The following is a 12,687-nucleotide window of genomic DNA, read 5'->3' as shown; positions in this document are numbered from 1 at the left end:
CGTCAGACTGTTGGCTCGGGAACTCTGAACCTTTAAATGACTACATAGGTTTCTGGTTTTTCTTTTGGTTAAAAAGCAAAACCTTACAAAGGAAATAGGCCTTCTGGCCACATCCCAAGATCAGGCCCATGGAAACCTGGAGATTTAAAATCTATGAAGGTTTAGGTCTGTTACTCAACAGCCACTTCTATTATCTTGAGGCTGGATGAGAAAAGATAATCATCGAGTCCACTCCCCTGGGCTAACAGATAAGAAAAACCAAGGTCCAGAGAGATGAAGTAATTTCTCCAGGTTCCTGCAATGCATTGTTCTCTAGAACCAACTGACACACGGTTGGTGCCCAGAGAAGTTTCTAAGGGCCACTCCAGAGTGCAGGGGGTCTGTTTAAGACGCGGTCCATCATGATTTTAATTGGTATTTCAAGTAGAACATCAGCTTACTAAAATGCCTTCTCCCTGACACACTACTGCATCTCTCTGGCCATGATATTTGCCAAAAGGCCTGTGTAAGACACACGGTGCTGGCTGGGGGAAAGCAGAAGCCAGAAAACTAGTCCCCGAAAAGTCCTCTTTTAAAGTAATTTTGGTCTGGCTTTGCTTTTTTTAATTCCTTAAAGTCATAAAATATAAAATTAACTAGAAATGATTTAAAAGTAAAACCTCCAGAGACATAACAATGATTGTTTTATACCTATCTAAGAATCAGACTTTCCCAAACAAGCCAAACCACCTGAGGATGGATTCTGATGCCTTAAACACCAAGACTTCTGAGTGTGGCAAGAAATGTTTGGTGACCCAGTATAGTGACATAAAATGATGCAGACATTTTCCTCCTTTAATAGGCAAATGTAACTGAATATTCACTAATGTGGCCCCGTTCAGAAAAGGCTAAGCCTAATGTTCAAAAAGTCTCAATCATAGAATATCTTCAAGAAATAGTTGGTGCTTCTTTCAAGTTTAAATAGAACATTTACCAAGTACTTCAACATTTTGGGTACTATATGCAAGACACAATGACTGGGAGCAATAACTATTCTTACATTAAACGTGTATAAAATGATTAATAATTAGTATACCAATGTTTTTTTACCAAGAAACGGTGTTTCTGAAACAGATAAGGATGTCTGAAAACAGTTTTGTGTGGCAATATTTGTAAAGCATACGACAGTTTTAAAAGCGTATTTCCACATCAGTATGTCTCTGATTCTCACAACAGTCATGCTTGTATAGAGTTATACAGTAGTGAGGACAACTGACAACACAGCTGGGGAAGAGCAGACGCCTGACTGAGAACCAGGTTTTCTGTCTTAAGATTCACACCTCGCACTGACCCCAGAATCTCATTCATAGTGTCAATTCTCTTAGTAAATCCTCTCTTAATCAATGAAGGAGAGACTCTGTACCAGCCCTAACAAACAGACTACAAATTCTAAGGTGAGGAGAGTTAAAATTAATGGAGTTTTCTTGAAAAACAGAAAATGGGCTTAAGATTTTAAAAGGTCACTATCAAGGCCTTAGCCCTTTAAGATGTCTGCTAAAAGCCAACACTACTGTAAACCACAGTAACTTCATTAATGAGGAACTGAAACTCAATAGCAAATTTTATTTACTAAAAAGACAAAAATAAGGAGTTAGATAATGAAAAAGATTTACTTATTCAAATAGGGAATATGAAAACATGTCTAAGCTGACAAACACCAAATTTTAAAATAAAAACTCTAAACTGGTATCCAAATCCTTCATCTAGCTCACTGTAAAACATCTATGTTAGCTTAGGATGGATGATGCCTGAGTGCCTGGTACTTTTCCAATGTACAAGAAAAATGTTTTGCATGCACAGCTCCTTCTAAAAGACCATGAGAAAACAGACCCTGGCTTACAGGATGATAAAACAAGCCATCTTATCATTAGCCCTGCCTTATTCATCTTCCCTAAGAGCTTTCATGACAAATTTTAATTTATAGAAATTGCATTTCAGGAAGTTGTCCTTCATCGCTGTAGTCCCACAGCCAGAACTACAGTGTGCACAATCGTGTGGCCACCACCACAGCAGGCACGGGAGGACACCTGGTGCCAAGGTCTCTCAGGGCAGCCTTGTGTCAACCCGCCAGGTCTCACGCTCTTCATCTCCTGCTGAAGCCTGGGTTTGTCTGTGAATACAAAACCAACTAGCTTCTTATGAGAAGTTGTTCCAGGAGCATTCACCCAGAGGGAACACATTTTGGAAGTACCAATTACACAAGAAAATAGACTCTGCTTCTGTATGAATAATATAGTAAACGGATCTAGAAACGTTCTGGATTCTTTCCAATAAATATCTGAGAAATGTGTGAATAAATGTTTGAATGTAATGATGAGAAAATGTAATGACTAGAGAAATACTGTGTGCAATATTATATGCCAACACGGATCCAATACAAACTTTATGTGCATCCAACTATTTGCCCTAAAAAACAAAAACAAGGAATGAAGACAGATTGGTTAAAATAAGAGAAAGACTAGAAGAATTTTAAAGGAAAAGGAAAAGAAAAACGAAAACCATACCTAAAACCTAAATATACAGGTGCCCAAGTTAGGAGCTTCTGGCAAAGTGACAGTGAAATTTCACAAGGAAAACTACAAGGGCACCAAGTCAAGGTGAGTTTGAAAGTATGCAAAGCAGCGGAGGCCTGCCAATAAAGGCACTCCTTTCAGAACACAATGTCTCTTCCACCTGCTTTATCAGGTCATCAGTGACAGCAGCTGGGGACCCTTGGAACCCTTGGGGGCCACAGGAACTCTATGGCAACTGAGTGCTGCTAAATTTACTTTAAGCAGCAGATATTTTCTGCTTTTGTCCCTTAGGCAATTTAAAGGACTTCACACCTAAGAACTCTCTCTTCTAAATTTCTCATTTTGCAGGAAAAAAACACGAGATCCCTCAATAAAACAGTAAATAAATTATTTAATTCTGTTAACTTATACTGCTTAGGATCCACTGTCAAAATTTCAAAGTTTAAGATCAGGATGCCCACGGGCCGGCCCCATGGCTCAGCGGTTAAGTGCGCGCGCTCCGGTGCTGGCGGCCCGGGTTTGGATCCCGGGCACGCACTGACGCACCGCTTCTCCGGCCATGCTGAGGCCGCGTCCCACATACAGCAACTAGAAGGATGTGCAACTGTGACATACAACTATCTACTGGGGCTTTGGGGGAAAAATAAATAAATAAAATTATTAAAAAAAAAAAAAAGATCAGGATGCCCACTTTAAAGACAGACATCTTCCAAGGCATCAGTTAGTAAGTGCTATATGCTGTAGATGGCTTAGCTTCACCTTAATGCCACATTCTAAGTATGTCCTACCCCGTGAAAACAACTGATATCATATATATGTAAAAGAACATCAATTTTATTTTGTTTTTTTGATTATGTATTCTCATTAATAAGGAGAACCTATGATGGTAAAAAAAAATCAGCACAGGCCAGCTGCCCCTTGAAAGAGACACATGACCTGACTAACATCTTGGTGCTGCCAGTAACTGCCATAAATCACCTGAGAAATTACGGTGCCTCTTGGACCCTCTTTCCTCACCCAGGAATAATTATGTTGACTATACTAGCTCATCTGGTCCTCACATTTTTCAAATGAGCTATTGCAAATGGAAACTATTTTGTTCAAACGTAACTGATTATCACCATCACACAATCAAGCCAGAGCGCAGAAGCATAAGTTACTGGTTTGAAAACACATCTACCGCTTACGTACCTGTGTTGTGCTAGGACTATTAGATGGAGAGACGCCTACACAGAGCATGAGACCCCCACCTTTGCTGAGTCTGCAATCATGGTGGGGATTTGAGGAGGTCAAACCTGTCACTGTGTCACTGGCAGCCACATAACCACAGAACACAGAAAAACCACGATTTAGGCTGACTCTTGTTGCAGATATAAGAATTGCTCTAATCACAATTCCCTTAATCCGTGCGAGTGCTCACGACAGAGTCACATGTGAGCCAAGAGATTGAAATAGCAAGTGGGTATGTCTCACTTTGGGATCAAACTCATTGTTTGTCATGGTAAGTTTTCTAAAGTTCTAAATATACAGTTCTGTTTTCCACAGTGCCTTTTACTGCAAGGGTATTAGCGAAATCGTTTCTGTTTATAACAGCTCCATTTACCTTCCCACTCTTTGTAGGCCTCTAGATACTCAAAAGACCGGTCATCTAAGGGGCTAGAACAATTCAATAAGCAATGGAAGGGGATTTACTGAGTGTCCAATGTCTGCAGTATCTGTGCAGGGCACAGAAACACATCCTTCCTGCTCTCCGACAGACATCTGAGGTGCCAAGAACCACAGGCACAGTTTGCTAGCACTTGAAGTGTTCAAGAGCTGGCGAAGAGCGTGGCATATCCGCCTCTGGTGCTCTTGCTCTTGCAGAGAGGAGCACGCTGAAATGGGAAGGGGAGGGAGGAAGACCAACACAGCGTAGTCTCTCCAGGCATCAAGCACTGGGCCAGGAACCATTACTGGTTGTCTCACTTAGTTCTCACAAGAATCTTGATGATAACATCCATCTCTATTTTACACACAAGGAAACTGAGGTTCTGAGGGTGAAATAACTTGTCCAAGGTTCTGGAGCAAGAAAGCGCTGGTTCTAGGACTTGTACATCTGTGTCTCCGAGCCAATCTCGATTTCCCACACCAGACTGCTAGATGCTGAAGGTCAGAAGGAAATGGCAGACCTCTCCTTTTGACCAAAGGAATGGCAACCATGGACATGGGAAATTCCTCAGGGACAGGTCAAGTCCACTGCACACATGGAAAGGGAGTTGGGAACCTATAAATGGCACTGGCCCCTGAAGTGCACTGCTGCTCAGCCACCATGACAGCAATGGGATTGTCACCCTGTATCATTGCATGGGCTGAGTTCAAAGGAAGGGACTCTTTTTTAAGCTGTACACTGATTCACATTCCTCTCTTCCCACACCCTAACTGCACCTCCAGACCTGTCTGTTCAGCACGCCTGGCTCACCTCCTTGTGGGAGTCTTTGTGGGCTTCCAGAGTCTTCATGATCGTCAGCTCGGCGTAGTTTTTAAATCTTGCTGGCTGGTTTCTCAGAATTTCTCGTAAAACTCTCAATGCTAGTGCTCGGATGGAATGCTGGAGTACAAGAGGAAAGAAAAACATCAGCAAACAATACAGAGCGCTTCACTAAACATACCAGTCAGCCAGGTCCAGCAAGCACCCAATCCTGGGTTTCCCTGGCACCTTGCAGACACCTTGAAGCAGATCTCACTGAGGTTCTCTAGATGGCCAGCTCCATAAAAGCAGGAGCTGTGCCTATGGTAATATTCCCAGGACCCGGCACCTAAGGGGCACCCGATGAGGCTTCCTGAATGACCAAAATGAGGACCAAATGAAATCAAATGGGGACGATATATCTAAGTTCATTATCAATCTCCTGGGCATGTCCAGATTTCCTGAGGCTTAGGTATGCAAATTACTCTTTTGTAAAATGGACAAAAACAGAGGTAAAAAGCATCTAAACATTTCAACACAACCTGTAAAACTGTGGACTCTAAGGGCAGCTGGAGACCTGTAGTATTCCTGACCTGCTGTGTGATGAGTTCACGGTGGGGGCGGGATTTGTGCAGGCCTTGAGTTGTCTGAGGCCCGAGTCATATGTCTGGAGGAAAGCCATTCCAAACAGACTCCTAATCTCAATAAAAGAGAATGGAGTTTACACCAAACAGAGCCAAAAAGTACATCCTGACTCTCTGTCACTCATCTGTACAATTCACACACTAACACACCATCTTGCCCTCTATGTGACATCATTTTATCATCCAACAAAGCCCAAAGAAGTGGAAGGGCTTCAGTAGCCAATACTTTGTTTTAAGAAAAATACAGATCTTTTATCACCATTCTTGCCTTTACTCACCTTATGCCAAACGACTATTCCTAAGCATCAGAAAGCAATGAAAAGTCACTATGACATCCACCAGCCTTCTGCTCACCCATCTTCCATTAAAGGCACCATCAACGTGACCCTGGGCATGACCTGTACCATGTGCTCTGCTGAACTTCCTTGAAATCTGTCGGGTCCTGCCCCTCCAGCTCTTCACCACACTTACTGTACTTTTGTTTCTGCTGGGCTACACAAAGCCCAGTGCAGAGAGATGGATTTTTACTTCTAGAGTTTAATTCAGGCAATTCCCAACATTTATTCCTGTCTCCACATAAGGGACCAGCTGCACAGGTGGGAGAAGACTACTCACTCCTTTAAGAGTTATCCACCAGGGGCCACGTGTCGATTATAGACCAGGCATGGCACAAATGCCTAGTTTGTCACATTCAAATGCTACAGTGTGAAGAGAGCTTTTTATTTTAACAACAATAACAGAAGATAATAGAAAATAATAATAATCTACACTTCCGGAACCTGTCACTTGACCAATTAAGATTACTGGAACTCTGAACATATATAGAGGTGAACCAAGACAGAATTTCATGGAATGTAGTATTTAGTAGAGTCTTTTAAAAAATGAACTTCTCTATTTCTTAGTTACACATGAAACATAAATAAAACTCACAAGGGAAAAAGCTCATTATAAAAAACCACACTCTATGCTAATGAAGTTTTAAGAAATTTTGTGTTAAACAAAGTAACCTGATGCAGGAACAAGTTTCCTTCAACTACTACAAACTACAGAAAAAACCCGCATATAAGCTAGGATGGGCCTGTCTCTGATAAAAACATTACGCTACTAATTGGTGCTCAGAAAATATTTGAAAAATGTTTTGATGTAAACAGTAAGCATAATACAGAAAGTAAGGCTGAAGCCAAACCCAAGCAGAAAAGAACTTAATAACCCCCATTACACGGAAGGGGGAAATGGAAGCACAAAGCAAGCTCCTCACATCTTTGTCTCCAAGTGTCTCCAACAGCAAGAGCAGAATGGTCTTGAAGTGCTCCTCCCAGACGCCCAGGCTGTCTTCGCGGGTGATCTTGAGCAGCTCCAGCAGGGCACCTTTCCGCTCCTCCACCCGCTCATTGTGGTTGGACAACTCTTTCAGAAGGTCAGCCACCAAGTCAGAATGGTCAATGGGCACTTGTGAGACACATAAGACCGAGGTTACTTCATAAGGAAATGTCTGGCTATAGGAGTTCCCTCAGTGATGCTCCACAATCCTTCCACTGCTCTCCAGGCTCCCAGAGGCAACTCTCCTGATCATTCCCATCACGTCTTTCACCCTGCTTTGCTGTCCCAACCTCACTCTTTACCCGCTCAGCAGGTCATCTCACCAAATTAATTGTGAAGAGAGAGGTGTGAGAACAGGTGTCGAGTACCAATACACAATGTCTTTACTCTGCCTTACCATCTTTTTTTCCCTTCTGTTTCAGACAAAGAGGAGAAACTGCTATTTCATTCATCTATTTCAGACAAAGAGGAGACACCCTCCAAAAGCCCCTCCTTGACTGTCTTCTTTTTCTAAACTCTATTGCCATTGCAATAGTCCTAAGTCGAGCCTACCTGTGGGACAGTCTCCTATTAGTATCAAATCCATTAAAGCACACACATTTTCCTCCAGGCCCTCCTCACTATCACATCTGACTAATACCCTTGGCCTTTTCGAATGTCCAGAGCTTAGTAGCCAACACAGTAAACAAATACCAATCAGGGTATTTAGACTATTCATGGACTGTCTATTCACAGACTGTAAAACTTCTCAAGATCACTTAGCATAATTACTTGCAGGGACTTGAACCATGATTTATATGGCAAAACGGTATATCCTTTCTCTTTTCATGTTCTTTTGAGAGATCTCAACTCTGTATATTCACTTTAAATAGAAAAGATAAACAAAGACAAATCACTAGGAACTACTTAAATTTGTATTTGCATATTTCTTTAGCTTCTAAGATTGGAGAACAAACACATAAGGAAGTTTGAAATATTAAAGAATTATAATTTTTCCCCTGCTATCCCACCTTTTTCTTTAAGCTTTTTAGAACACATACAGTTGGTGAATAAACAACAACCAACATCCTAATCTCTATTCTGTGTTAAACAAGACCAACAAATGGATAAGTTAAATGATATACCAATTCTACGAGCAATAAAATGAAATAGTCCACTATTCCTAGAGAGTGCAAGTCATAATATAAACACCATAACACTAGCCTACTGCCCAGTAAACAGATGCTTGTGTATATACTGAGCTGCTACCCACCAGCAATTAGCAATTAATAGCCAAAGGATTATGTTTTCAAACCCCTGAAGCTATTGCTGCTTTCAAACAACTGAAGGACTTCTCTCCATCTTAGGATTCCATCTGTCTGATTCACTGAGAGGGTGCAGTTTTCTTTCTTTTGTGCCCCCACTGAAGCCAGCGTCTGCTGGAGCGTGGCCCTCCACTCTTACTAGTGCGACCACGATGAGACTGTTTCCCGTCAGGCCCTGAGCTCGTTGAGGCCAGGGACTGTGTCTCATTTACCTCCCTGTCCCTCGCAAGTCATACACTTCATGACACACAGTTGGCGTCAGTGAATGTTAACTATTTAGAGTTCTCATTTAATTCTTCATTCAAAATGGAAAAACAAAGTAAAACAACAGGCTTGGAAACCAAACAGATATATATAATTTTTAAAAAGTGACTATTAAGTTGAAACAAACCAAAACATGTGAACATAACAGTAAAGTTAAAAAAGGAATAATTAAGTTCCAGATAAAAATACCATCACACCAATACATATTTGTTACTCAAAAAGAGACATTAGGCTTAACACAAGAGTCAGGAAAAAAATAGACTAGTTCTGTTCTATACCAAGTATGCTACATTTGGGGAAAGTAACCTAACCTTTCTGAACCTCAGTTTCCTAATGTGTGAAATGGGAATAATCTCTTCTATATCAATTAGATAATATATGTAAAACGCTTGGTTCAGCAGCAGGCACACATAATGCACGTGCTCAGTGTATGCTAGATCCTCTCTCTCCCAACAGAAAGCAGCTCCAGGAAGACCTGGTTAAAAGGCTGGTGTGAGAGGAGAGGGCAGCCTTTCTGCAGTGCTTCCAGATCCTACGTCCACAGCTCAGGATGGGCAAGTATACATCAGAGCCCTTACAGATGCTGAGACCCGGCTGCGGGTGCTTGGGCCTTCACTCCCACCTTGCTAACTCCTCCCCCCCGTCCTCCTCATCCCCACTCAGGCTCCGGTTCCTCAGTGACCTTCCCTGACGGGTACAGTTAGCTTTCCTTCATTTCACAGTTGTCATAGCTGCAATTTTAGGTTGTGTGTGTGACTGCTTATCTCATGATTGCCTCTGCAACTAGACTGTGAGCTTCTAGAGGGCAGGACTGTGCATGCTTCTGTTCACTGTGGTGCCTCCCATTCCTAAGCACACAGTAGGAGCTCAATAAGTAGTTGTTGAACAAACTAACCAGAATAGATCTAACACTGCCATTTACGCTTGAACAGTACACCCAGAGCTGGTCTGACAAGAGGGGAAGCCCATGGAATGCACTTCTGGGATGGGGGACAATCAAGCAAAGAAAGACAAACCATCTCGAAGCTGTTCCATGTCATCGTCAAACACGGCCTCCTTCAGGGCTGTCTTGTCATAGGTGTTGATGGTGTCTGAATAGGGATATGGATTGTAGTCTCGCATCCGCGGCCCCGGGAAGGCCCGTGGAGGCTGGGTGTTGAGGAGGGAGGTCTTGTTATCCAGAGCCGTTCTGCCTCCTTCCATCACATCACTGCCTCCCCGACCCTCAGTGGCCAGAGAGGCAACTCCACCATCGCGGGACACCTGGAGCACAACACATTGTCAGTTTCTTTTTAGGAAAGCCAGAGATTTCTCACTTGAAATCCGGCCACTTAACAAAAGGACAGTTATTAGTATTTCAATTTGTAAATATCTAATTCATAGACTACCTTAAAGGGAAATGAATATATTTGCTTACTTTTTCATCTATTCATTCATTCATTTATATGTAAAATCTACTTTACTTTGTATTTGGTGATTAATTTTAGTCAAACATTTTTTGAGAGACTGATCACATGAAATTCTGAAGAGTCCCTGAAAACAAAGGCTGCGCACCTCATACCCCCAGTTCTTCAGGAATCTCATGTGCCAACAGGAATGCAGCCTGTCGCTTTCATTACACAGTAAGGGTTTTCTCACTGATGCCCCAACACACCACCAACGGACAGACGCTCCCCCAAATACCATCACAAGATCTAAAGTGGTCCAACTGCCCATGGATTCCTTGTGCATATTCCCACCAAGTGGTGAGCCAAACCATGCTCACTAATCTCTAACAACAGAGAACTCAGTACCCCCAGGCAGATCATTCTTCTTTGGATATTTCTGACTCTCAGAGTTTGTCTTTATGCTGGGTCAAAGAACAGGTCTTTAATATTTTCTGAATTTTTTTTCCCTAACATATTCTGAGTCTTGTCTCCAACAAATTACACTTCTGGTCCTCTGGCTCTTGGTTTCTGACTCTCTCTGCTCTTGGGGTCCATTCTTCCGAGGCACAATGGCCTGTCTGGCTCTCTCTGCAGGGTGGCACTGTAACAAAGCAAGTGTGGGCTGGTTGCTAGGAACAGAGCAAAAGCATCATTTTCCTCAAGCCAGACATCTGACTACATAATAATGGTAGAAACATTTCCAGGCAGCCAGACCACACTGGTGATTCCTATGGCAAATTTTTTACTTGTGCTGCTTACAAGACACATCTCTCTCATTTTGTGCTTACGCGTTTTTTTGTTTTTTTGTTTTGTGAGGAAGATTAGCCCTGAGCTAACATCCGTTGCCAATCCTCCTCTTTTTACTGAGGAAGATTGGCCCTGAACTAACATCTGTGCCGCTCTTCCTCTAGTTTGTATATGGGACGCTGCCACAGCATGGCTTGATGAGTGGTGCGTAGGTAGGTCCATGCCTGGGATCTGAACCTGTGAACCCCGGGCTGCCAAAGTGGAGCGCATGAACTTAACCACTATGCCACCAGGCCAGCCCCTGTTTTTTTTTTTAATTGTGGTAAAATACATATATCATTTTATTTTATTTTATTTTTATTTATTTATTTTTTTGTGAGGAAGATCAGCCCTGAGCTAACATCCATGCCAATCCTCCTCTTTTAGCTGAGGAAGACCAGCCCTGAGCTAACATCTATTGCCAATCCTCCTTCTTTTTTTTTTCCCTTTTTCTCCCCAAAGCCCCAGTAGATAGTTGTATGTCATAGTTGCACATCCTTCTGGTTGCTGTATGTGGGACGCCGCCTCAGCATGGCCGGACAAGCAGTGCGTCAGTGCGCGCCTGGGATCGCAACCTGGGCTGCCAGTAGTGGAGCGCTCGCACTTAACCACTAAGCCAGGGGGCCGCTCCCATATATCATTTTAATCATTTAATTCCTAAGTGTACAATTCAGTGACATTAAATACATTCACAGTGTTGCATAACAATTACCACTACGTTATATTTTGGGCAAAACTTTTTCATCTTCCCCAACTAAAACTTTGTACCCATTAAATAATAACTCCCCAACCCTCACAGGACTGGTAACCTATATTCTCCTTTCTGTCTCTATGAATCTGACTACTCTAAGTGGAATCATACAATATTTGTCTTTCTGTGTCTGGCTTACTTCACTTAGCATAATGTTTTCCAGGTCCCTTCATGCTGTAATATGTGTCATCAGTTTTTACATTCCTTTTTATGGCTGAATAACATTCCCCTGCATGACTGTACCACATTGTGTTTATTCACTCATCTGGCGGACCCCTGGGTTGCTTCCACCTTTTGGTTACTGTGAATAACGCTGCTATGAACACTGGTACACAAATATCTGTTCAACACCTTCTTTCAATTCTTCTGGATATACACCTCGTGGAATTGCTGCGATGCATTTTGTTTTTAACATCCCCCCAAAAAGATTTTCTACTAATATAATTGTTGAGATGTAAAAAGAATATATAACACATGCATAGATATGGACGAAATAAGACTGGGGGTTTTTCTCCGGGTGGAAGATGATTCATGGACGATTTTAATTTTTTTCTCTTTATAACTCTCTTCTAAAAGTAAAACATTTATTATTACAACGAAAAAAATTATTTATAATAGGAGAAAGGGTTTAAAAACCTTCAGATATTTTAAAAATAAAGCTAAACTATCCCAATTCTAATCACTTTTAATAAAAACAAAAAAAATCTTGCTTTTTTAACTTTGCCTATTATCCCAGTCTTTCTCTACATGCAGATTTTATAGAGCGGGCATCGCTGTGTACAGATTATCAGATATTTTGCTTTCCTCACAGCATAAGCATGTCCCACATAAATAAAGTTTTGTAACCATAATGTTTAATCACACCTCTATTTCTACATGTGTTTTAATAAGATTTACTCAACTATTCCCCTTCTGGTTTTTTTTTAATCTGTTTTTGTTTTTTTGCTATCATAGATAACACTGAAATAAACTAGTTTATGTAAATAATATCCTTCTTTCCTTTTGCTGAGTTTGTTATTTAGCGTATATTGCCAAAAGTTAGATTACTGGATAAAGGACATGAAACTTAAAATCACTTTTGCTAAATAGTTTTACTAAGCTCCAAAACAACTGTATCAATTTCCCATGCCACCAATATTACACTAGTTTCTAATAGCCTTTCTAGCATTAAATGTTACAATTTCTACTTGAAA

General features: G+C 41.5%; 1 protein-coding gene across 1 annotated transcript in view; it reads right to left on the bottom strand.

Annotated features, from left to right (window-relative positions):
* The window catches only part of CLASP1 (cytoplasmic linker associated protein 1), a 263,343-nt gene that overhangs the window by 23,773 nt on the left and 226,883 nt on the right, over window positions 1-12,687 (bottom strand). The window contains exons 37-39 of the mRNA XM_087435033.1: window positions 9,547-9,793; window positions 6,901-7,091; window positions 5,011-5,139 (exon numbers count right to left, since the gene is read on the bottom strand). Coding sequence (XP_087291159.1) covers window positions 5,011-5,139; window positions 6,901-7,091; window positions 9,547-9,793 — 567 coding nt within the window. The remainder of the gene's footprint in view (window positions 1-5,010; window positions 5,140-6,900; window positions 7,092-9,546; window positions 9,794-12,687) is intronic.

Source organism: Ceratotherium simum, chromosome 9, assembly GCF_057802395.1.
Source record: "Ceratotherium simum simum isolate JZ-2026a chromosome 9, ASM5780239v1, whole genome shotgun sequence".
NCBI lineage: Eukaryota > Metazoa > Chordata > Mammalia > Perissodactyla > Rhinocerotidae > Ceratotherium > Ceratotherium simum.
The sequence above is the reverse complement of the archived record's forward strand: the minus strand, read 5'-3'. Positions and strand labels throughout refer to the sequence as shown.